The 26,780-nt window shown below is 36.7% G+C and overlaps 1 protein-coding gene across 1 annotated transcript in view; it reads left to right on the top strand.

Moving 5' to 3' along the window:
* DPYD (dihydropyrimidine dehydrogenase) overlaps positions 1-26,780 on the top strand; it is a gene marked incomplete at its 5' end in the record, with an annotated part of 297,412 nt that overhangs the window by 172,145 nt on the left and 98,487 nt on the right. The window contains one exon of the mRNA XM_080348775.1: positions 4,070-4,285. Within this exon, the coding sequence (XP_080204901.1) occupies positions 4,070-4,285 (216 nt within the window). The remainder of the gene's footprint in view (positions 1-4,069; positions 4,286-26,780) is intronic.

Raw genomic sequence — 26,780 nt, 5'->3', positions numbered from 1 at the left:
ACTAAGATGCTATTCAATATGAATTTTGAGCACATCACTGTGTTATTTTGAGCCAGTGTTGTATATTTGCTATTTTTTCTTTATCTATGCTGTCAAAAAATATATGGGCTCTGTATCTGAGGAGTATAGTTGTTGATCATTTTATGAAGGTTTGACCATTCTCATCTATCCCTCGAGCATGCATGAATGTACATTATTTCATAATCAATACCAGAGATGGGTGGTTCCCAGGAAGCTTGTCTTTGAAGCTGTTAGTTATGTTGTCTGCTGCTTTTCAGAATTAACCAAAGGAAAAATGGAGTGTTGCTTTGTTTAGCTAGAACAACATATGAAACTCTAGCATGGAGATAAATAACAGAGCACCATTTGCAAAAGGGTGGACTAAATGCAAGTACAAGAAACCTGCTCAAGCTGACCCTGCTTTGAGCAAGGGCGTTGGACTAGATGGTCCCCAGGCATCCCTTCCAACCACAACCATTCTGAGATTGTATGAAATAACATAGGCATATTTAACAAAGTTGAAGTTTATTTAACAAATTTAAATAATGGATAATCAGAGAGAGGATAGAAGAAGCAAATGCAAGGAAGAAAAGAAATGTTTTAAGATGAGACTTAAAAATAGAGAAAGCAGGAGTGAGATGAAATTATTCAGAAAAACTCTTCCAGGCAGTAGGATTTGTAGAGAAGGTTCTCTGTGAAAAATAACACTAATACAGCTACTCACTTTCACAGTCTGTCTTTATTAAAGGCTGAAAATGGAGTTAGACCATATCACTGTGGTTAAGAATTTTCTCTATCTAAAGAAAACGAATGTCACAAATTGTATTAGGTCTAAAGCCGAGTTCCTGTCTCCTAGCCCTGCACTACAGACTCTGCTGCTTTTGCCTCTGGGCATATCCTGGTTAGAGTAAGGCACGGCCACTGCAGGCAACCTACTGGGGCCTTGTCACCACCCTGTTCCACTATCCAGAAAATTACTGTGACTGGAACAATAAGTACCTGCAATATTGTTAGCTCAGCTGGTTGGCATCAAATTTGAGGAAGAATGAGCCACACATTTTGTCCTCTATTTTTAAAAATCAAGGGAAGAGTTATGATAAATAAACCCTTGCCTGCAGGTTTTCTTTTCCAATTTGTTTGTGCAATGTCAGGGAAATCCTTCATTATAAAGATGATTTTACTTTCAGGAAGCTATAAAACATTTTAGTTTGCCCAAAGTTTTGCTTTGTAGATAAATAAATTTACTAAGCTCTAATGTGTTGTTATTTTATAAGTGTTGGGCTGAAAAGAAAAAAAAAACAGCAAAAAACAGAGCAAAAACGAAAGTGATAGGAAGAAGGGAGATAAGTCTGGGAGGATGTATAGCCACTAACTACTGAACCTTCAACTGCATCCTGCCCCTGTGTGTTTTTAAAGACCAGGTTTATTCCATTGAAACCTTTTTTAATCCTCCCTCTGCCGTCTCCACCTGGGTCACCTCATCATTAGGCACATCTTGTGGTGCTTGAGTGCATCTGGGTGGAATTGTTTGTGGTTTTGCTTTTTGTGAGGGAAGTTTGGCAAGAGGAATAGGCTTCTTTGCATATGGTTTGGGAAGTGACTTATGACCATGTTGCATGTTGGCATGCAGGAGGCAAGACCTATTTTTGCATGGGTGTATTCAGCCATGTGGTTCAAAAGTCTTTCACTGCTCTGGTGGATTTTAGTTTTTTTATCTTGAATATTTATTTTCTGTTTTATACAGAAAGCTCCTTTGGGGTCTCTAGTTAGGAGTTACTGTCAAGGAACACTCATTTTAGCTGAGAGCAACATTTAGAGATTTAATTGTCCTGCTTGGGAAATAAAACAAAATACATATTAAGTGCATATTAAGCACTTAATCTATCTCTCTATAGCAGTCAATATTTACAGTTATAAAGGCAATGAATAGTTTGTGAGCAATGCACAGACTGAAATGTATTCACAGAGAACATTTTAATAATTCTCCATAGCAAATTAATTAACAAATAGCTGCTTTCAAAACTGAAAATTAGGTTTATTACTCACATGTGCACATAGAGTGGAATTGGCCAAAAACCTTTCCATAAGTGTTTCTTTGCTGTGACTCTTGCAGAATCAAAATCAAAAAAAAAAAAAAAAAAGACTTCAATGTAAGAGTTCAGTGTATCAGTGTTGATTTCAGCAGATTTCCCCATTTCCAAATACGTAGGAGACAAAAGACCTTTTAAAAATGCTTTAATTTCAACTGTATGATCCAGGAAGTTCTGGTTTTGCATTGCAAACAACATTTCATTGCTATTGAAATTTTAGTTAAGAAAGACTAAAAAAATTTTAAAGGATGAAATCAAACCCAAAATAAGACAATTCTTTTTTTTTTTTTCCTTTGCTTTTTCTTTGGTTTATCAGTTAACAAAAACTTTTGAGATGTAGAGTGCCAGGCTGTTGGTCTTCTAAGGACTCAGATTCTCCTGGTGTAGGAAAACAGCCCTGTGGAGTATGATGTGGAGGCAGTAGTGGGCACTTGGGAAGGGGGAAATGGGGATGTTTGGCTTCTTATGAAGTGTGGCTGCATCAGCTGCCAGCCGGGAGAGGTCGTGATATGGAAGGGAGTTTGGTCCCAGGCGTTAGGGATCTTTAAAAATTAACCTTTCTCAAAATGTCCACTATTAGAGATACATTCAGGTTTGCATCATTTGGGGTAGGACAATTCAACTACTTTCAGTGCTTTCAAGCCACCAGAAAATTTGGCCTCAAAAGGTGTGCTTTCTGTCACAGGAATAGAAGCTCTGGGATCAGAATCTGAGACATGAATCCAGGTAGTCAAAAAAAACCCCAGACAGATGTGAACTATTAGGTGTTGAAGCAGCCTAGGAAACAAAAGGCACTAAAACAAAAAACCTTCATCCCATCCATGCTTATTAGTTTTTACAGGTAAAAACGGGGCAAACTCGTTTAAAAAAAAAAATTCTGAAAGGTAGCAATTTGTAAGTGGCTGAGGTTTTTAATCTGTTACAGAAAATATTCCCCACACCTCTGGTAGAGGTTCTTTCGGTCCTGCTGAAGAAATCTTCATTGTAAAGACAGAAGACACTACTGTGATCTTATGCTGGGACTTAGGAACACAGACTGTGTAGGGCTTCTCTGTGTTAGAAATTCCTGCTTTATTTCTCTGTGATTTTACTGAGTCAACCATTTGAGTGAGCGAAGATTTTAATTTTGCCTACCACAGCCTGATTAGGATTCTGTTCAGTATCCATACATGGAAAAAGATTTTCTCTATATAATTTTTACAGTATTTGATGCAACATTTACATTGAAAGCTTTTTACCGACTCTCCAGAGAAAATGCTGTCTTTAAAGTGAAAACAAAAGTGACTGTGGTGTGTTGCAGAGACAGAGTGTATGATGTTCTTTGATCCCAAATCAGAGTCTAATTTTTGTCACTTTTAAAGTATTTCTATTAATACAATTAAATATTAAAGCAATGCTACTTCGGATATATTGATATGTATCTGAATTCATAGATTAGATAAAATCTTTAAAAGTGGGAAAAAAGGTGCAGGAGTTCAAAATATAATATATTGAATTAGGGCTAAGTGATCTTGAACATGTATTACTTCCCTCATTTTTCACAAGTCCCAGCACTTTTTATAGACTGGCACCTGCAAAGAAAACTAGAAAGAGTCTGTCTGTGCTTACCCTATTTTGGTTTTGTTTTTTCAATCTCACTGCTTCTGGCTGCAGTAGGGAAAAGAACTGGCTGTTCAGAGTAGCTGAATAAACCTTTGGACTGAACCAGGATAGCAGTACAGGATATAAAGTAACAGTTATTATTATTATTATTTTTTTTTTCCTAGCATAGCATAATATTTCAGCAAGAATGCTGTTTGGCCAGAAGGTGTTACCTATGCAAGCATTTGCATGTTTTGCTGGTTTGCGAGTCTGAACACATAATAGAATACTTAAACTTTGGGTTATTATATATTATTTCTTCCCTTATCAGGGTTAATAATAAATTATATAAAAATTAATCAACAAAAATTTATGTGATTTTTGTTTGTTTTTTACAGTCCTTACATGGTGTTGCAGTTTCTCCTGTTCCAGAACTACCACTCTTCTATACTCCTATCGATTCAGTAGACATCAGTGTAGAAATGGCTGGACTGAAGTTTCAAAATCCTTTTGGCCTGGCCAGTGCAACCCCTACTACTAGTTCTTCAATGATTCGAAGAGCTTTTGAAGCTGGATGGGGCTTTGCTGTCACTAAAACATTCTCCCTGGATAAGGTAAGGAAATATTTAAAGGTATATTTAGCATGTAACCATTTCTTTGTATATTTGAAAAATTTGAATCTTTTGGGAATGACACTATTAAATCTAGGTAGCATAAAGACAACAGGGAAAGTTGTGGTACATTGTGTAGGTCAGCTACCCTGGAAGGTTCCAACAGTGCAGTGTAAAGGTGACACAATTTCTGGTTTTGTTTGCTGTTACATTCTTCTCTGACCTTTTAATATTAACCAACTTGTGAGGGTACTAGTCCTTTTTTAAAATATTGCGGTGAAAATGTTTTCTATGAGGGATCAGGATGCAAAGGGAATGAGTAACAACTTTGTCACACGACTCATGAAAGGCAATTTCTGTGCTAAGGACTGTCAAGATAAGCCAATGAAATTGAGTTGCAGTTGCAATGTGATGATGTGGGTGTAAGCTTGAGGCTGGGTGGGTAGTGGAAGAGAAAGGTGGAGGCAACATAAAACGAGCCTTTGGGGGAAGAGTAGTTGTGCTGAAGGATTGTAGTACAGTGACATAAATATTCAGTAACATGTAGTGAAAGAGGAGGTAGTTAGAATTAAGTCTTGAAGGCTATGGCTCAGCGTGGCAACTAAAATAGAGTATTTTGTGTAGATCTGGGTGAGGGGATCGAGTGCACCCTCAGTAAGTGCAGACAACACCAAGTTGGGTGGGAGTGTTGATCTGCTGGAGGGTAGGAAGGCTCTACAGAGGGATCTGGACCAGCTGGATTGCTGGGCTGAGGCCAATTGCATGAGGATTAACAAGGCCAAGTGCTGGATCCTGCACTTGGGTCACAACAGCCCCAGGCAGTGCTACAGGCTCGAGAAAGAGTGACTGGAAAGGTGCCTGGTGGAAAAGGACCTGAGGTTGTTGACTGACAGAGGCTGAACATGAGCCAGCAGTGTGCCCAGGTGGCCAAAAAGGCCAACAGCATCCTGGCTTGTATCAGGAATAGTGTGGCCAGTGGGACTAGGGTTGTAATTGTTTCGCTGTACTCAGCACTGGTGAGGCCCCACCTCAAATACTGTGTTCAGCTTTGGACCCCTCACTCCAGGAAAGACATTGAGGTGCTGGAGAGAGTTCAGAGAAGGGCAACAAAGCTGGTGAAGGGTCTGGAGCACAAGTCTGATCAGGAGCAGCTGAGGGAACTGGGGCTCTTTTTTAACCTGAAGAAAAGGAGTCTGAGGGGAGACCTTATCTCTCTACAAGTACCTGAAAGGAGATTGAAGCGAGGTGAGTGTCGGTCTCTTCTCACAGGTAATAAATGATAGGATGAGAGGAAATGGCCTCAACTTGCACCAGGGGAGGTTCTTTTCAGATATAGGAAAAATTCCTTCATGGAAAGGATTGTAAAGCATTGGAACAGGCTACCCAGGGAAGTGGTGGAGTCACCATCCCTGGAGGTGTTTAAAAGATGTGTAGATCAGGTTCTTAAGGACATGATTTAGTGGTGGCCTTGGCAGTGAGAGCTAATGGTTGGACTTGATGATCTTGAAGGTCTTTTCCAACCTAAATGATTCTGTGATTTAAAGTGTAATTGCTTGTTTGACATGAGAATTGCATTCAGGATGGCTTTCCTGTCACTACGTTCAAAATGGCAAAAGAAGTATGAGCAAGACATTCATACAGTGAAAGAAAAAAACAGTTTTGAGCAAGGCATTCATACAGTGAAAGAAAAAAAACAGTTTTGATCAAGGTGTTGCAGAGAAAAGAAACAAAATTTGGCCCAAGCTGTAGATAGAGTTTGACTTGGGGAGAGAGGAAGAGAATCAAAGGTAAATTCTTGGGCATAGGCATGAGTAACAGTGTGAATAATGGTAATGTGTTGCCAACCAGTGACAAACAGTAGTGTGGGCTGAAGAGAGCTTTTGAGATGAATTTGGAAACAATGGACTTTTATTCTTGGTTCAGAGATTGGATGTAAAAGTGTACTGATGGATGGAGACCTTAGCAGAAGAGAAAAGGTGGATTTGTTACTCTGCCACCTCTACGTGGGTAAGTACCATAAGTGAATCAGCTGTAGATGGTGGCCCTCTAACATGAGAAGGGTCTAAGGACAAAGTGCTGTATTACTACAGCATACTGTAAAATATGTCAGAATGGCTTACAATTGAAGTAGCCCTAAGGAAGTAAGTGTTCGTTTGGATTGCAATTGAGATTCCAATCTATTTCACAGAGTTTCTTATTGAAACACTTTTTAGGACATAAATGTCATTCAAGTATGTTTACAACTGACTTATGTGTACAACATACCGTCAGCTGTAATTATTCAGTGCCTAAGCAAAAGGCAACTCATAGCAAGTACTGAGATTTATATATTTGTCAGTTTTGTCACTGGTATGCTCACAGTCCTGCCAGACTGCATGTTGATTACTGTGTATCTCAAGAGCTAAACAGACACTGGCTGAGTTCCAGCTTGGGTGGGAGTTCAGGAGGAAAGACATGCATGTTGTAGGAAGTGATGTTGGTACTCCACTAAGCAGCAGACTCTGAGTCATTTCTCAAGTGGCAACTGCAAAGTGTTCCATTGGATGCTGTGCTCTGGATGTGTGACTTGGATGGAGATCTTTCACGTGAGAGGATTGCTAAAAGCAAGTGTCTTAAGTGGTTATAAAACATAATCTTTAAAATCTTTTTGTTGCAATAAGATGCAAATTATTACAGGTAGTATTTATTTCAATGTGGTGAAGTTCAGAAAAGTGCTTTGGATGAATTCTAGTCCAGTCTTCATTATTTCTAGCTAAGCTTTCTTCTAAAGTTTAGTAGGAGGCAGTAGTCTTTCTCTGATGCCTAAACTCTTGAATCATGTATTGCTGTGTGCATTGGGACTGTGTCCCACCCGAGTACTACCTAGTTTTTCTGCTATTGTATTCTTCCCAGTAGCGCACTTTCCACAGGTGCTAAGCCTTAGTGTTTGTGACATGATTTGAGATGCTTGGCTGCGAGGTGCTGCAGAAATACAATTGCTTTTGTTTATAATTGTAGCCTGATAATTAATGCTACAAAAATGAATATTTGAAATGGGAAGAAAAGCTCAATGAGGTACAGCAGTTCTTACATGAACAATGAGTACTATATAAAGACTGTTCTTGTTGACTTAGCGCTAGAACAAGGAATTGGTAGAAAAAAGATTTGGAATAATAGGGGTTGGCATAATGTTCTAACTTGTTTTTTTGTTTTGTTTTCAACTTTGCTTCCGATTATGTAGGGATAAATCTTGTGCAGTGTTCAGAAGGGAGTAGAACACTCTCTTGGGCTACAGCACCTGTGGAAATATAGACTTCAGACTGAGCTGTCCTGCCCAGCCAGTCACAGCGAATGGGGTAGCAGGACCAGGAACAAAGATTTCCTGATCTGAGGAGACAGAGATGCTCCCCAGACAGTTCGCACGAGTGGAGCAGCTTCTGGGAGGAAAGGAGCTCACTAGACACAGTTTTTGGTAGTTGGAGCTCCTCCATTTCAGCCTTGATTTTACGTGATTCTGTGTTCGTCCATCTTGTCTCCTCTTTGTATCTGTCCTGGTTAGACTTAACTTGCGAGCTTCCTTTGTGTGTGCAGCAGTTAAAGGCCAAGTGTAAACTGCCTGTGTGGCCATGGGGAGCTTGGCAGCAGGAGAAACACTTCCTTCTCCAGAGTCGATTGCTGAGTTCACCGCTGTGTTCAGTCACTGGTAGGGAAACTAGTGACTTCCCTGTTGACCCAGGGCATCCTTTGGCACTCCTCTGAAATGCCAGGTGAGGGATCCCTGCATCCCAGGAGAGGCTGGAGATTCTTGTATGCATGTTGGTGCAATGCATAGAATCCAGAATTTGCTCCCCCGGTTTTCCTAGCCGTCATCTGTCTTGGCCTCACCTGGAAAGCACCACATGTTGCCCCGGAGGGAGTTAACAGAGCACTAACTGTTCGATGCCATGCTCACTCCCTTTTCAAACACCCACAGTCTTGGCTGCATAATCACCTTCTTGACTATCCGGGTAGCACTTTCTGTTTGTAGGGTGAGGATTTCAACTCTGAATGATTCAGCAAAAGTTTGTTCTTGTATACTACTGTACTATTGTTGAAACATAAAAAAGCTAACATGAGAAATAGCTGAAATTCCTTCAGAGTTTTTATACCTTTAGGTATGCTGCACTTTAAATATTTTAGAAGGTACTGGATATTACAGCACAATGCAAATATTAATTATATGGTGCTGTATCTGCATGTGTCTGTAGGTATCTGAGGTGGGGGGATAGTGACTTGTAGGATTTTATTTACTATATTAAACATCTTTGCACAGCTGCTTTAGTATCAAGTAGATTTAATTTCTTCCAGAAATGAGAATAACTGCTTTTAAAATGGCCTATCACTAGGAAAGACAAATGGTAGTAGAACAAAAATGTCCCTTTACACACCTTTTCCAACATTCATGCCTTCCCTTTTAGACTGCAGGATCAATAGCTCACCGCTTTGTTGGTTCAAATAGTATTTCTGTCTAATTCAGATAACTCTCTGCTGCAACATATTATTTGTAAATTCTGTTGGCAGGGTATTGAAGGGAAATGGGAGAGCTGCATGTCATAGAGCCCACAATAAATGAATACCGATTATAACCTCTTTTAGAGGTGAGATGGACAGAAAACTACCCACAAAATGAGAGATACTGCATTAATATAACAAATAAATGTGAGTGGGAGTTTTTTAGTAGAAGTGTTATACTGAGGTGATTTATTTACTTAGAATTTATTATTGAGCATTATTTAGTACACAGAATTTGCATTAAAGCCTGTAATCAGAAAGTTTGTGTAAACATAGTATCAAAATAATGCACAGCTTATATGAAGTGTCTGCATCTCTATACCATGTCCACTACTACAGTGAGAAGTTTATAGGACAAATTGGGGTTTTATCAGCTGAGTTCAGGCTTTGTTCTTTTGCTGTATTGTATGGGCTGCTTAGAAAGAAGAAAAAAACAACTGGGACAGCAGAAATGTTTACTTTGATTTTTTTTTTTTAGATACTTCCTTCACTTCTAAAATTTAATTCTGATTAATCAGATACATCTGTCTTTATTCTGTTGTGACACACATTGATTTGTGATGCTGTCGCTTTCAATAATGCGGAAACAGTTGCCTTTATTATGAGAACCGGCAGAAATCAACATGCAGACTAACTTCATTTTTAATCTTTAATATTTTTTATTCATTATATATGGAGCAAGTTGCATGGATGATTTTAAAAACAAAGCTACAATTAAAACTAGATTAAATCTGAACAAAACCATAGTGGAGAAAACTTTCTAGTCATAATATATGTTTATACAATTCACTGATGTAGATTCTGCAATGTATTTTCAGAACCATTTCTAAATTAAAACCATTGCTGGTAGAGAATTAATTGATTTACCCAGGAAATATCGTGTTTCTGTGTTCTGTTATTACGATATACATATTCACGCTCTAACTAATTCTCTCTCTGTACATTTGCACTGTGTGCATCTCGCTCCATAATTGAAGGTGGTAAAAAAATCATGGTACAATGATGCTTTGTTTTCCATAACATTAGTATTTCACAGAAGTGAATCGGTATTACAAAAAGTATATTTTTGTATGATATTACAGCATAGTAATTTAGATTAAACTAGTTATAATTTATGATGCCAAGCCAAAAAGCTATTTAAGATGCATTAAAATGCAGAACCATGACATTTGAAATTCTGATGTTCTTAATATGACAAAGGTTATTCTATGGAGTTTTGCTATAATATAAAATATTAATATTTCACAATACAGTTTTGATGAAGTACAATTTGCCTAGCTTGCATATGATAAAGAAATTAAATGCTTACCAAGGGAGTTCAGTGAGAATTAGAGCCCTGCCTGAACATCTGCTTGAAATGTTATTATCCTGTCCTACTGACAGCATCGCTCCCTCATTGTTTTTCAAGATTGACAGCTGAATATTGTACTGATTTCTGCAGCAAATATGTTTAGGTGAACTTTGTTTCATTTTTTTTTAGGAATTTAGAACATGCTTTTGATTTCCATCCTATAATTTTATTTTTTTTTTATACTCTTGACATTTGTCGATGCCAGATTGAGGTCTAGTATGCTGTAGCAAAGATAGACCATTGACTTGCAACGAAATGCCAGTTGATATCTCAGTAAACAGAAATATGACTATTCTTTATTGTGTGGTCTGTATGAAAGCTGTATGGGCTTTCTTTGGGGAGAGGAATGATCAGATTGTTAATGTCAAATATAAAAAGGACTGTTTGCCTTTCTACTAAATAACATCAGACAACTTTTATTAGCTACCTTTTTTGAAGAGAAAAATGGTCATTTTACAGGATTCCTTAGCACACAAAACTCTGTGAGTTAATTTATTGTATTTATATTATATATTAATCTTAATATTATATATTACATATTTCATCTTAAAATTATTATTATTTGTTTTAATATTCTTATGAGTTCTTTACATACCTTATTTTGTTCCATATCTCTGAAAGAATTTTAGTAAGAAATACCAGCTTTATTGTTCCCCAATTTTTACATTTTTAGATCACTGAATAAAATTAGCAAAGTTTTACAGGGGAAGTAAAAGACTATTATAGGGAAACACAATAGAAAATTTAAATGCTGTAGCCATAACATTGTATTTTACTTGAATATTTTTTATATAGAAAGTGTGTTATTTGACTACAAAAAAGAAACAAATCATTCAGTGAATCCAAATAAGTGGCAGGAAAACAGATTTTCCTCCTTTTTCCTCAAGAAAAAGTATTTCTCTGATATGTTCAACTTATGTACCAGAACTCATCTCTACTTAGTACTGGGCATCCCTGGCCCAGTACAAAAAAGCCTGGAAGCTCTCTTTAAATGCTAATAACTCATGGCTACTAAATTGCTGTCTGAGGACTGAGAGAGGACTGCCTGTGACCTTTCTTTCTCCTCAGTCCCCACACTTGGATCTGCATGGACTTGGCACATCTTCTCCCTGGAGGAATCCCAGTCTGGAGAGATGTAGCACAGCTTGAACAACACAGACAAAGCCGAGAGGCCAAGGAGTCTGGAACTGAGGGCTTTACCCAGGTTGTTATTGATGAACCAAGTCCCTTCCTATTACAGTTGAAGTCTGCACCAAGTAGATGTACACCTCAAATTCTTGCAGGCGCATCTGTTTTTACCATTAGGAAACGTGGTTATTTTGGCTGATTAATACTTTGAATGTTGAATATAATGAGCTGCATTTTTAAAGCAAGAGTTTTAACAACTGTACAAAGTCTCTCCCTCTTTGTCATGGTATTTCTTACTTTAGAAATGAAAAACTTTTTACAAATTCATGATAAAAAATTGAACCTCTGGGCAAATGCTTAGTCCCACTCTTCCTGTGACATTTAATATTGCGGTAATGCTGCATTTCTTTTGAAATGAGAGCCACAACACAAAGCCTATCATGGAGAAGTCTGTTGTCTTGAGGTGTGGAGCACAAAGTGACAACTCATCAGTGAAGGCAAAGAGGGATCTGTCATGCAGGGCGTGAGCATTGAGTCAGTAAACCTCATCTCTGCTACCAGACAGGTTTTTACAAACAGAAGATGAGCAAGTTGCTTTCCATATTTTCTCTTTTCCTTCCATTCACCCTCATGGAGCAGAGTAAGCTTAGCTGTAACTTTTATGTCTTGTGCTTCTTGAGCTCATTTCATAAATTCCATAGAGTCTTTAAGCCACCAATGACTTATCTTCCTCAAAGCTGCTCAGTTATGTAGTTGTGTCAGGATTAGGTTTCCGTTCATCTGTTTGGTTTTTACAGAGTATTTGAAGATTGTTTCTTTTTCAAGTTCTTTTCTTCCGGAGCAAATGGTTTAAAACAGTAGAGCAACAGTGCGCTAACATAAAAAGTATAAATTTGATCATGAAGTTTGAGCTTGGATACTTTAGGCAGTTTATATATAAGACTTGTAAACCAGTATTTTAGGTAGTTTTTTAATCTGAAAACTTGCATATTTTAATGAAACTCATTATGCACTCAGAGTGACATAACTGAGAAGCAGTTCCAGTGAAATACAGAAGAGCATGAAGATTGAAATACTGAGTATTTTGATACATAAGCCTTTCTATAAAAAATAACTGCCAGAAGCAAGAGTGTTCATTCCTGCTCAGCATAATGTATGATGTTCTGAAAGTGGCCAGTACTTAAGAGAATATGTGATTTCTATTCACAGAACAACTATTCGCCAATCAGTCAAACAAAATAGATGCAAAAATCTGCACGATATTTCCTTTTATGTTGAAGAAGTTGCTTTGCTCTTTGCTTTATTTACCTAATTCTTCTGAAAATATCTGCAAATATTTAACAAAAGAGAGTGAGACAAAGAGACCACGCATTCATAATTTTCTAAAACTGCTGAGTATCTGCAGCTACTGATGGCTGTATCTGAAGTCCTCAATGTTGTTGAATATCACATCCTGAATAATCAGGATTCTAAAAAACAACTATGTAACATACTTGTGTAAAATATCATTCAGGTGTCAGTTTCTGTGGTTGTTTTGTATGCCCTTGGAAGTTTGTTGGTAATCTCTGCAACACCTCATTTAATTTTGTATGAAAAAGGAATTCAGCTAAAAACACAGTTTCAGTGTAAGCTAGAAATCGCCAAGTGTAATTCTGAAATACAGAATATTAACACTTAAGTTTCATTCTCAATTCAGATTTGTTGCAAACTCTTTTTAGTATTTTGCTTCCTTCAAAACAGCTGATGACATATAACTTTCTTAAGTGGCATTCATGTATTTAATAATTTATTATAAAAAGTTATATATTTTTCTTAATAGTTATATTTAAAAATGGCTGTCCAAGACAATCACAGCATACGGCCGTATTTAACATTTTTTGCTTTTCTTAACATAAATGGCATAAATTTCCCTATTTATTGGAATTGTCATAATGGACTTTGAGAGATTACCACAGATATTCAGGAAAAAAAAAAAAATATATATATTTTGCCATTATGGAATTCAGAAGTTTGGCTCCTGTCAAGTCATTGACTTTCTCCTCCTCCCCATTTGGTTAAGTGTATATGTAGTGTTTGGGTTTTTTCCTCATTTCCACATTTTAATTATAAGAAAATCCAGAATACAATCCAGACTTCAGTAGGTCTACTGAGATACTACGTTAGAAAAAGGAGAAGTGGTCTTTATGCTTCAGTGTGTCCATCTCATGAACTTTGGAATTGTTACTTTAAGAATTATCCAAAATGCTCTTGTCACAGCTAAATGCAAAATCCAGTTTTTGGTCTATAGAAACAGGAAATAGGAACATACTTTTTTAATAATCCCCTAATATATAGATATTATTATTGTCTTTCATTGTACATTCCAACATCATGTATTATATGTGCATACAACTTTAGATTTGTGTGGAGGATTTCATACTACTTCAAAAAATTATTTCTGCTGAATTACACTGTTGTTGTTGAATTGTCAGGTGTTTACTTTTCACTATTTTACTTTAAAGTAATCTACTTTGACTTTCCTGGTGCATTTTGAACTATGAAGCAGTTAATTACAATGCTAGCAATAGGTTACAAAAGCAGCTATCAGCACCTTTTCACTAGTCTCAGGCAGATACTTAAACCTGCAATATGTAAGTAAGTTTATAAATTATTTTTTTCCCTTAACTTCTACTTGCTTGACTTCCTTCACAAGTCAGTGGAATGTAAGCGTTTTAAAAAAAATTCCTAAAACATATTGCAAATGAAAAATATGTAAGTTAATGCTATAGCTGGGTGGCTTTTCATTAGCAGCTGACCTTCTTTTGCTAGAAAAACAAAAGCCTTGGCTAGAAGACAGTTCAATAAATGAACAGGCTATATATTGATTTTTCTCCCTCTTTCCTTGTTATGCAATATGATTTCCCTTCCCGTGCAAGGGTTGCTGTGGTGCAGGATGGGGCTGGGATCATGGTGGTGGAAGCGTATGGGAATGTGTAGACTAAGGAAGGCTGTCACAGCAGTCAATAAGATCTGAGAGGTGTTGACTAATTGCCTGCTAATTACACAGTAAATTGTCTAATTAAGCTGATGGTTAATTAGGGTACGCTTGCACAGCAGTCTTGTGGAATTTTTGTCTGATGTCTGGGAAGCAGCTTGTGTAATTGGCAAACTGGAAGGGACTGGCAGAGAACATGGCTGGGAAGCACGCCGCCAGTAGATGACAGAATAAGGATGCGTTTGCACAAAGGTGATCATGTGAACACCAAGGGGTTCGTTAGCCTTCTGCAGCTACGTGGAGCGGGCACAACCACAAATTCAGCTGAAAGCTACTGGAAGCTGTAAATAAAGTATGGTTTAAGCATGTAATATTAGAAAAAGCAGCAACATGTGCTCTTCTCATATTTTAGTCAGAATTTGGGCTTTGGATATACACAGAGTGCCAAAATTCTCATGTAAAGAACTTCACCAAACTGTGCAATTTGACTGTGGTATTAACTATTGTATTGTGATCTGTTTAGTGGAATCACAAAATGATTCTACTTCCCAGGATACTCTATTTGTATGTTGATGCTGAAAAAATATAACCATTAATAAGGATGCTCACCAGCCGTCATAGCCATCACATGTGGTATTCTGAATCCTCATGAGGCACTGTGTCGCTCCCTGGATGTAAGCAAATATGAACAGGTCATGATGATGCTCTGAATTAAATGTGTATGTTCTGTGCATAACTATAATACAATTAAAGAAAGTATCTGGATTCTAGATTCTGACCCAAAGCCAATGGAAACTGGTGGGAGTATTAAACAGTGAGAACTTGGACAGTACAGGAGTACAGACACCAATTCAGCAAAGCAAAATTTGCTGTAATTTAAATTTGTAATTCAGTAAAATAATGTGGTACATTTCCTTTCTTATAGTTAATTACAAATGTAAGCTTCCTGCAGAATGAGGATAGCAAAATACAGGACTGGGTCTTCAAATGGTGCTGAGATTTAATTTTGAGCTATGTATAAACACAATAAAAGAAAATAATAGCTCTTTTTTATGAGCTAAACCTAAGAAAGTATGTGTATATGTATGTATTTATTAAGAATGTTTAGATGTCACTTGAGCAAAGTCAAGCTTAATATCCACTTTCCCTCTTGGGAATGTTATATTGTTTCAGAGGCCCTCATCTTTTTACTTTTTAGCACTTGTTATATGTGGTTCAGACAATGTCTTCCTGGAACAAAAAAGAAAATACAGTGAAATTCTAGTTCTGGATTGCTGCTGAAACTGTTGATTTTTTTTTTCTTTTTAATTTAAACCACAAATACATTTCTTCTCCCCTAGAAATAGAACTAAAATAAAAATCAAAATTTGAGTCAGAAAATTATACTTTCTTTGAATGAATGAAACTATTTTTATTTTGTGATCTTACTGCTTCTACCTCTCTGCACCTGCACAGTTAATAATGCCTTTATGTATCACCCTCTACATTGTGATTTTTTTGTTTATGATTTTTCCTCTGAAAATAATTGTCAAAATTGTGGTACACTAAGAGCATTCTCACTGTGCTAGTCATCAAACACGGGGCTTTGAACACTAACAGGCTGATCTAGAAGGCCTTAAACCTTCTCTGAGGGGATTATAACAATACTTGTAATGTTGCTCCTCTGTGTATATTTGCACAGAATAAAATGCTACAATTTTCCCTCATCAGATTCTGTTAATTGTTGCATAATATGAAAAAGGTGTAATTAATCGATTCAAATCAAAAGCATACAGAGGGGCCCTATGTACCTAATTTTCTTTCAAATAAAATATATTTTAAATTTACATTGGATATGTACATGTATGTTTTTCCACATCCATCTGCACTTGGGCAAAACAAACGCCCTTCAGTTCATTTTCCCTTAGTGTTTTTTTAAGTAGTATCCCTTAAAAGTATTTGGAGAAACTATTCTTTTTGTCTCTGACAGCACATTTGGGAACAAAGCTCACTTCACCAGCCAACTGCAGGAACTGAAAGCATACGGTACAAACATCACATTTGCTTTCATTTTCTATCATGGGGCAGTAAAAGGATACGTTAGTAATGCATTTTATTCTCTGCAGACAGAGAAAGGAGTTCAGAGGATAATTGTTACCTTATTATGTCCTTCAAAAGGAATTTCTAGAACGTGCTATTATGATTTATGATTTAATAAATCACATAAACATAAAAAAAGATGTTTCTGGTAATTCATGTGGTATGGTAAATGTATGTATGTAATGCCCTATTGCAACATCAAGATCTGTTATAACAAAAAATTGTGTGGTAATAATGCTGCTGTTAAATAGCATTAATTACTAACTTATTTGAGAAATCACGTTTTTTTAAAAAATGTATTAATTTTTTCATATGCAGTTGTAGCTGTATCTTATAATATATCTGGGCTTTATTGTGGAATCGTTAAAAAACAGGATCATTTCCCAGATGTCCCTAATGCATTCTTTCCCAAAGCCTCTTCATTGTCCATTTTCAGACCTCATGCTTAAACAATGGGGTCGGAGGAGGCTGTTGTCAGCTCGGTGTCGGGGTGATGTTCCGGTTTATTGCCCACCGTGGTTCTCTCCCCGTGTGGTTCAGGAGAGTTCCTGCTTGCCACCCTTTTATTTAATGTGTATATCAAGCCATAGAGAAGGTTTAGTAAAGTGACATTGATTGAAGTGTTTTCAATATGTCGAAACTCAGCGTTATAACTCTCGGCTGATTTAGCTTGAGCAGCTGATTGCATTATTCAGTGTTTGTGGGAGACTGGGGCATGGTTGAGAGCATGCTGAGCAAAAGTCAATCCAGACAAGATAGGAGTAATGCTGGGATCGTTAGAGGAAACATCCAGAGGCTACAGCAAGAGAATTATCAGTCCTTCTGGCTGAGGGATGTAGTTCCATTCCAGGCTGTAGCTGCAACAGCAGATAAGAGCCGGGAGCATACACCCCTTTTATTTTCAAAATGCAAGCCTTGCTAAGAGTATCCCTGCTTTGTATTTCAAGATTAACCTACTGCCAGTGCATGCTATGTGAGACAGGATCTTAAATCTATCCAAATATTGTTGGTGGTCACAAACTTTTCAGGTTGAACCAAGTGCCTCATAGGGGAATTAAATACGTGCCCAGCCTGTAGTGGCTGTTTTGTGCAGGCTGGGCTGGTGGGAAGGAGATGCTGCCAGTTCATCCCAATGCTGGTCTTGTGTTGGCTTGGAGCTCCTGCCCTAGAGTGATATGTAACAGCCTGAGTCTCTTAACTCCACACAAATTTGAAGGGCTTGTTTTTCCTGCTTAACTTTGCAAGCTTTGAGGAAAGGGTGAACATTGGGTTTCTAGTTGCTACTGCATTTTTTATTATTCTGTTTAAGTTTATGTTGCTGCCAAGAGCAGTGTTCTCGGAAGGTCAGTTGATTGCTGCTGTTGTGTAGGAGGTATATTTTAAGACTGCCAGGAGTACCTGGAATAGGTGGTTTCACATGATGGTGATGCAGATCTCAGACACATAAATAAACAAAATCTTATTTTCCTGTATTGTGGGTATATTTAAACTCAAGTGAATTTCTCTGCTTACATTTATGGACTTTTTTGTTTGGTATCTGGAAAAGTTTTGTGCCTTTAGGGAGAGGAGAATATTGGAGTTCATGTCTGAATTTTTGGAGTATACATTTTTGAGTATCTTATTTTTTTAATGGTTATACTGTTGTTATTTCTTATTCCAGACTAAAAATCTGCATTTATCTTGGGTTAAAATTAAACCTAGAAGCCAGAAAATTCATAAGAGTATATTATTATTTTTTTTCTAGCAACAGAAATTTTAACCTGGGAATGCAAAATTAATCCTCAGTTCACAATAAAACTGTATGTATCCAAATACATTTGTACACTTAAGCAACTTTTACTCACCTATCATTTACATTTTCTTTTGCATTCTAACACCATGGTTGGAGAAGCCTCTAAAAGTATATGAAAGAGAAAGAATGTATTTGAGAGTAAAGTATTAAAACTATAAACCAAAGACCATCAGTATTACAACTTCTTTCTTATATCCCTCTCTTCAGTACTAAAAGCAATGCTTTTTAGAACAACGAAAGTTGTTCTTTGTATTGGGAGTTGCATACCTGTAGATATATAAGCTCTGTCCTGCGATGTTTATTTCATTGCTTTTTGGGTTTTGTTTTGTTTTTGTTTTGTTTTTCTTATATCATTCCTCTTTTAACACAATTTACAAATTAGTGCCAGAAAGTGCAAGGATTTATGAGGTTTAAATTACCAAACGATAACAGTTTCTACAGAGAGAGACTGACAGATTTCAAGCTCTGCCTAACAATCTGTCTGACAGTGGAATTCATGCAGAGGAGCGACTTGCTTCTGTGTCAGACATCCTCCATGTGTAGCTTGCTTGAATAGTGTTCAAGGGTTCATGTTCCCACCATGCCTCTTCCTTATGTGTTTTCCTTATCTTTTCAGAAGTCTTTTGTCAGCCAGTCATTTTTGCTCTTAAATGAGCTTTTATCATGGGCAGTGGAGCATCCATACTTGTTTTTTGCTGAATGCACTGGACTGCTTCCCATTCCTGATGTAGATGTTGGAACACAACATCACCTGTAGTCCTGCTTTTCTGTCTGTAAAACAAGAGTTCACAGTGTGCTCCCTCATGTTCAAAGGCATGACATCAGTGTCTGTTTCAAAATAATGTGACTTAATAGCATAATTGAGGATGTAGTATTTGCATTCAGCATGCATGTTTACAGTGAAGTGTCTTGATATAGCTAAGCTCTCATGGGCAGAATCATTAAGTGCAACAAAGAAAAACATTTTTTCGAAGTAATGGAAATGAGAGTTGTTTATTTTAAGCGATCTTATGTAAACGTAGCTGAGGGAAGGAAAACAAACCAGCATTTCTAGCCAATCCATGGCTGCACACATGTATCTCTTCTGACTGGAGCTTTCCCCTTTGGTGCCATTAGCATTTTCATTTCAAAAAACGACAGTCTGCAGTGGAAGCAGTAAAAATGTTCAACCTGTGGTTTAAATTATTGATTTTTTTGAATATTGAAGCTGTATTTCAAATGGGTTTTGTTCGAGTTACTTCTGGGTAGAGGGTTCCAGAGGTAATTTGATATCTAAAAGCCTGTGTATTTCAAAACCATTTCAGTCTTTTGAGTTCCTTCAGCTGATCAGCTGATTGGGTAAAATACCTTATTGTTTTCTGAATTGCAGGCAATAGATAAACTACAGCTCAAGGTTAGCACGTAGACTAGCATACAATGCTCTTGGTGATGTATTATGTGTACTCAGTGTCCAATCAACTGACAAAAATAGCTCATTTATTTTTAATGTGGTAACTTATCTTCGCTTAGAAAAGAAAAAATCTTTTGAGATTCTAGTATTCACAATTTAGGTGGAGAGAGCTCTGTTTTCTGTATCACTAGGTAATAATGTGTAATTAAAATTAGGTGAGTTTGTGGTATAGAATCCAGTATGTGTAAATAAAAAGTAGACGCATGTATTTTTACAAAGAAATTGTGTTATATTATTACAGAACAGAATGGCTGCAGTGAGAGTGAAGTAACTTTTAAAGAACTGCAGTACAAGCAGCACTTATGTTTCTATATGAATAATTTCACAAAGGGCTGGGTTGTTGATGGTTGTACATTTACAATGTGTAGGAAGTTAGCTATTCTTTAATATGGCTCAGATCTGGCAATGAAGCCATACTGGAATGCATATTTGAGTTCATGTGAACTATGACAATGAAATTAATTGCAGGAATGGGCCCGGTTAAGAAGTGTTATTATCACTGGTGACACTAAATATCATAGAATAATGGGATGATTCAGATTTAAAACAGACACTTTTTTTACCCTAAGGAGGCTGTGGGTTAAAGAGTACCAAAATAAAAGAATGTTTCGCTAAAGTATGAATTATGCAAATTCAAAATTATGCAACTTATTTTGCAAATATGCATATATAGTCCATGTATGTTTATATAAAATTCAAATATATGAAGATAAGTCATGAAAAGATGCGTGGCATAAAAAGATTATATAATGCCTGATTGGTTTCCCTCCTACAATAACTCTAGTTTCTGTGATCGTAGTTTAAGAGTTTGTCAAGAAGTTTGTTGATATTCTTGGGATACTGCACATCTGTGTTTTGCATTGTAGTTTACCAAATACTGTTTAAATACCATGAGGATTAAGTTTCTGCTGTATTGTTTTGTGCACAAAATACTTTTATCCTTGCTGTTTGTAGATGTGCAGCAAAGATGTCTACCTTGATCTGAACTGCCTGCACAGACCAATGTTAACTGGGAGAAGGCTGTCGAAGATAAACAGAGATGTGAAAAAACATTTTCCTACGGCCTTCAAAAGCAGAAACATGCAATCCATACCTGCCTATGTGCTTGCTTGGTTTGCACATTAGCTGAGCATTGACTATACTGCGTACCTGGGGACACAGCTTGGGGATGAGGGTCATGGGTGATTCCTGGTGGTGGGGCAGCACGCTGGGTACCATGCTGGGGAGCAGCCCATGGTCCTGGTGTACGCTTGGTGGCATTGCTCTCGGTGTGAGACCGCTCTGCGATCTGGCCTGTGTCAACAGCAGGTCTTCTTAGTGAGGTTTTGTAGTGAGCTGTGCTTTAAACTCCATGGTTCTGTGGTAGGAAAAAGGATGGGAAGACATTCCCTATGTCCTGTTTATCACTAATATAACTATCCCTAATCAAGGATTTTTTCTGGGGAGAAAAAACTTATTTCTCCTTGTGCAACTTGGTTCATGACTTTTTATGTTTAAATATTGTCAGAAGGCTTTAGAATCGTTGTGCCCATTTTAAATTAATATTCTCTTGGAATAAACGGAGAACCTGGAGATCAGGCTGTCCTCTCTAGCTAAGGACAGATTTATTCTCAGTATTCCAGTTTTGAGCATGCATAAGCCTTTTGTAGCATGTCTCAGTTGGCTCTGCCACTAATGGTGCCTGAGATCGAGCCAGAGCCATCATATATGTTCTTACACCCCTGTGGCTGTAGCAGTGGGAACAATTACCAAGATTCCCCAAATGAAAACCCTGAGTTGTAGCTTTTATCAACCACTTTCCTTTTAATTTCAAGGAGAACAGCTTTTGTTTCTTCCTTATCTATGTGTGCCTGCTAGATCCTCTGATGAGCATGTTTACTTAACTGACAGACCTGAGCAATGACTCCGTGGAGTGCTGGGGTTTGGAACCTATTAGACATTTAATGAGAAAGAACATGGCCAGATCAGAATTATTATTTTCTTTTTCCTCATCGGTAAACAGGAGAATCGTCTTGCTAGGAATTTTGATGTATCATGGCTACTTTCAGTTCTTACACAGTTTAATAGAATGCATCATTTTTCCTGGGAATTAAAAAAAAAAAAAAAAATAGGCAATGATTAGCCTACTGCTATGAAAACTTCAGGTGAACCTGGAAGAAAACGAGACTTGTGACTGGGCTCTCTGCGTCCCTCACAAGTGTGTGAGAATCAGAGTTAGTCCTTTGGCATAAAAATTCCGTGTACACCTCAGCACTTCTCTACATGGGTTCCAACTGATCAGAGAAGTTAAAACGTGTAGACACTGAACGTTTATTAATTAAAAGCTCAGTCTGGAAAACTAGAATCAACCCAGCAGGCTGAAAATCTCCACTTTGAGGCTCTCAAGAGGCAAAACCCATCTCTCTCCAGGTTATGGAGACCGTGTGTGGTGCCTCTTGTGATGACTGGAAGATGAACACTGAATGCACAGCTTGGCCCTTGCTGAACTCTGCCCACCCAGGATCTGCATTCCCAAAGCCCCTCTCAGGGTTGTTGTACATGATGCCCCAAGTTCAGCCTCAGCTTTCTCACCAGAGCTGCACTGCATCCTCATCAATCATAAGATGCTGGCAGAGTTTGGTCCATGATTCAGGGAGTCAGAAAAGAACTGTTAGTCATTACAAAAATGGTGACTAAGGCAGAATGATAGTTCAATTCAGAGTAGAAGATTTGACATTCCTTGCAAGCTGATTCATAGGAAAGTATCTTCAAAAGAGTTTTGTCAATTATTTGGTCTTCACTATTTAGTTATTTAGTTTAAATTTATTCTGACACTATTTCAACTACTTTTATGTTTGTGAAAATAACATCTAACAGTTTTCTTGCAATACTCTGATGTGTGTCCGCAGTCTGGTAGCCAATAAAACCCAAAAAATACTAGTTTTATTTCTTGGATTTTGAAGTACATGAGACCTCTATCAAAAAAAACCCCAAATCTGTTTTAAAGATCCTGTTTAAAATTTAGTGCTGAATTAAAATTGGTTTGAATCTTTTGCAAGATGTTAAAGTGCTGAGTTAAAATTCATAGGGGCTGATGTTTTCATGATTTGTTTTTCCCCAAAATTATGTTATCCAAATCTATGTATAATCAGGCTCTGAGAATGGTAAGTGGCTCAACCTTGCAATCCCTGCTCATGCAAAAGATTCTTTGGCTTCAATAGGACTTGTGCATAGGAAAATATAAAAGGAGTTTGTTCAAAACAAAATTAATGTTTAAGAGCTCAGGTTATCAAAGTAGAAGTGTTATGGATAGATTATCACTGGAATGTGAAACAAAACATTCCTGTAGATACTGAAGCCATTACACCTTCCCTGAATCCCTTTATCTATGGCTTGAAATTGTTTAGTGCAATCAGGAGAACTGATACTTTGAAAATAATAGTACTAGCTATTTAAATACCTTTCCAAATAGAACTGGTATGATTTTCTTGAATTTCTCAACCCTAAATATAGACAAATCCTAATCAACGTTTATGGTATTTAAGCAGTCTTAATCCTAATGGAAGAAGAAAATGCTGCAGGTAGGTACAAGATGTACCTCAGTATTTACAATTCATCCCCAGCAGAAAATCTAAATATATGCTTCAAGGGAGTAATGTGATTCTCCTTCTAATTATTTAATCCAGCAATAAAAATATTTTGAATTATACATAAATTTAAATATAACTTGGGTGATCTGTAACTTCCCAATGTTGATTCTTCGTGCTAGAATTTTAACAAGTCTTTAAATAGGATTCTTGTTAAAAGATTTTTCTTGATTATTGAAGAAATCATGTTTTTCCCCTCTTAAAGGGGAGCATCTATTCTTCCCTCCTCCTAGGAGAATATAGTAGTCTTGATTTACTTATAGCAATCTGGAGGAAATTATTTTAGTGATGGTTTACAATTTACTAATGGATTTTTACAAAACAGCCCCTAGGAACAGCTAGAAATACATTGATTACATGGCTTCCCTATGAGAAAACAGTAATTAAAATTATACCACAGATTCTATCAGGACATGTTAATATTTAATTAAGCAATACGTGAGCTTGGTGCAGGTGTCCAGAGTTGTTGACAGGAGCTTCGTTAATCCATGTAGTATTGTCTCTTAAATAAATAGTTACCTCCTTGCTTTTTTTCAAGTCTGAAGTTACATGCTTAATTAGCAGACTTCAGAATTCCTGTGTTAGAGTTTTTGTTTGTTTGATATGTGTCTATATATTCAGTGCAAAACCCTAGATGTGGGCTTTAAAGAACCTGTTTTCTGGTTGATTGCTGTTTCTGTCAGGGTTTTTGTTAGAATTAGGAGATTACCTGCAGTTCTCCCCCATTTTTTATCTACAGGAGCTCAGCTTGTGTCACTGTGTGTCTTGGCTTTTAGCTTATCGCTTTTGGAATCTGCTACTATGGATGTTGCCCTACTGCCTTCTTACAGGATTTTGTTTAGCAATTAGGAAACAGTACTGGAGAAAAAACCATTGAGTTGTCTTTAATGATGATGTGTGAAAAAACACGTTAATTTGGCTTCCTCTTAAAGTACAAGAATGCATTTGTATTCTTCTTGTAAGCATAACTCCTTTAGTGACTCTCCCAAACTTGCTGCTGCAAATGTGTCAAGAATTCTTTCTTCTCTTTCCCAGGTCTTAGCTATTTTTTCAATTGGGTCTTATCTATCTTGGTTCCTGCCTGGTTTTCTTAACCTCATACTTTTCAAACTACCTTTTCCTTCCCATTTCATGGCACCATTCAATAGTACTCATCTAGAATGAAGCCTGCTGCTCCTTTATTTGGTCAGTTAAGTACATTTCACAACAAGTTTTGATCACTGATTTGATGATATTCTCTGTAAACTGAAAATGTACTAATATTTTTGGATGTCTGTAAAAGAATTAATCTCTTAAGGGAAGCTAAGTTGTTATGTTTTAAATCCACTGGAGTCCCAAGGACAAGCATTATAAACTGGACTAGTAGATTTTAATTAGGATGCACTAATTTTCCACCTTTGTGAATGTACACAGATCTTTACAAGCAATGCCACAGAAATTTCACTTTAGGATACAGACCAAGAGCTGCAATCTGTGTAGGTATTTTATTTATCCAGGGGACTCTTATTTTGCCCTTTCTGTTCCCCTCAAATCATTAGTATTGCAACATTTGGCTTCCAGTGGAGTAATAGAATCCAGTCTCATCATGTTGTTCACCTGTGAATGTCTGCTCTGGGTTACTATCCAGAAATGCCTTGTCAATATTTTAGAGAACATGAGCTACAGATACACGTTTTTCAATAAAGCTCATTGGGTTCTTCATGCAAGCAACACAATAATGCTTTGCTGATACAAAAATATAACTTGTAGGAGCATAAAACTGAGTTTTTACACAGTTTCAAGGCATTATATCCTAGTACCTCAGGGATTATCTGTACTGTTGTGAGATAGCATTTTGTTTTACTGCAGATACTCTCAAACAGTGATTTCTTAAAGACCTGTTTTCTCAATAGATCCCAGTACAGTCCATATAGTACAGTGAAAAGTTTCAGGTCTATTTCTAGAACTGAAATTACTTAAAGTTCTAAAGATGGTCCTTCTTTTTTTGTGTTTTGAATTCTGTGCTGCAAAAAAAATGGCACAGCTGACCATCCATGGCTGACTTCTTCATCACTGACTGTTTTTCATGGGGTTGTCTCCTGTGTGGAGCAGAACACAGTCCAGAAAAAAAAGCTGCATGCTTAATTAAATTGAAAACTGAAAGCCTTCAGACAAAACAACATTTCTGACAAAGAAAAGTCAGATGTTGTTGTTGTTGTTGTAAATTGTATCATTTGTCAAAAAGTTGTTGATAGAAAATTTCTAAAGAGCTTACTACTGGATGCTCTTTGTGTTTTCTGCCATGCTATATTCTTATTTCTAATTTTCTTTGTTAGCTAAAGAAGATATTTTCCTTTTATTTATTTATTTTTAAAAATTCTGCTACAGTTTGTATGCTATTTATTTCCAAACAACGGGAAAGCTTGCTTTTGGAGTAGAGAAATGATATTTGTTTCTAAAACAAAACCACAATGCAAAACAAAAAACACCAAATAAAACTAAAAAAACCAACCAAACAAAAAAAAACCCCAAACAAACAAAAAAACCACAAACAACAACAAAAAAACCACCACGAACAAAAAAAAACCCCGGAAACTGAAAAAAAGTCTACTGATCAGCTTCAGACTTCTTTTCCACAGAAGTCTGGGACGTTTAAACATGATTTTCTGTTCTGTGGCCTCTCAGTTAAAGTGAACTAATGTCTTGAGACAATTACTGAACATTTTTCTCATCAGTCAGCTAAAGCAAATGTTCATCGATTAGGCAGCTTACTATATCAAAACACTGAGATCTGAGAATCATACAGTGCAAAAGCAGATCCAAAAGTGAATGTGTGAATACAGACACAACTTTCTCTCAAGAGCTGCAAGTCTACTTCTCTCTTCTTCAATGGGTATAGTTTTTGCCCACAATGCAGTTTGTCTGCAGAAATTTAATCATGTCGTACTGCTTACACCTTTATCAGAAAACTGATAAAATGTGTGCTCACACTGAACATTAGCAAGAAATTTTTCAAATGTCCTTCACTTTCTTTTCCTTTCTCTTCTCTCCCTCCCTAGCTTTACTGTCGCTCCCTGAGAAACTGATACAGAGCTGATGAGAATTTGGATTTGATTTGAAAGCATCTTTTGTTCAAAGACTAATTTTAACCTTGTGATAAAGATTGCTTTTTGTATTCTGTTGAATGTGATATCTAGTAATTGTTTGTCAAGGCAAAGTGCTGTAGGACATAATACATTTTTAAAATGATCTTTTGTAATTACAGTACAAATGTCTTTACATTCTAATATCTAGAAAACAAGCAAATATGTAAAAAATAAGAAAAAAATTTAAATGTTTTAAAGCATAATGGGTTTGTATTATGATTTTTTTTTTAAAGAAACTGCTCATGCAAATTGTAAACAGAGTGAAACTTCATTTTCTTGTAAGATACATAACTCAACTAGAAAAATATGTATTTGTACATTTGGCATAAACTTTATAGTTACTCTTCTGGTTTTCTGTATTTTCACTTGTAATTTATATTGGTTTTGACCTGTATTTTAATCTCCTGATTTATTACTAAAGGGAGCTTTAGATTATTTAGTTT

The sequence above is a fragment of the Nesoenas mayeri genome (genome assembly GCF_963082525.1).
Source record: "Nesoenas mayeri genome assembly, chromosome: 8".
NCBI classification, from domain to species: domain Eukaryota; kingdom Metazoa; phylum Chordata; class Aves; order Columbiformes; family Columbidae; genus Nesoenas; species Nesoenas mayeri.
The sequence above is the reverse complement of the archived record's forward strand: the minus strand, read 5'-3'. Positions and strand labels throughout refer to the sequence as shown.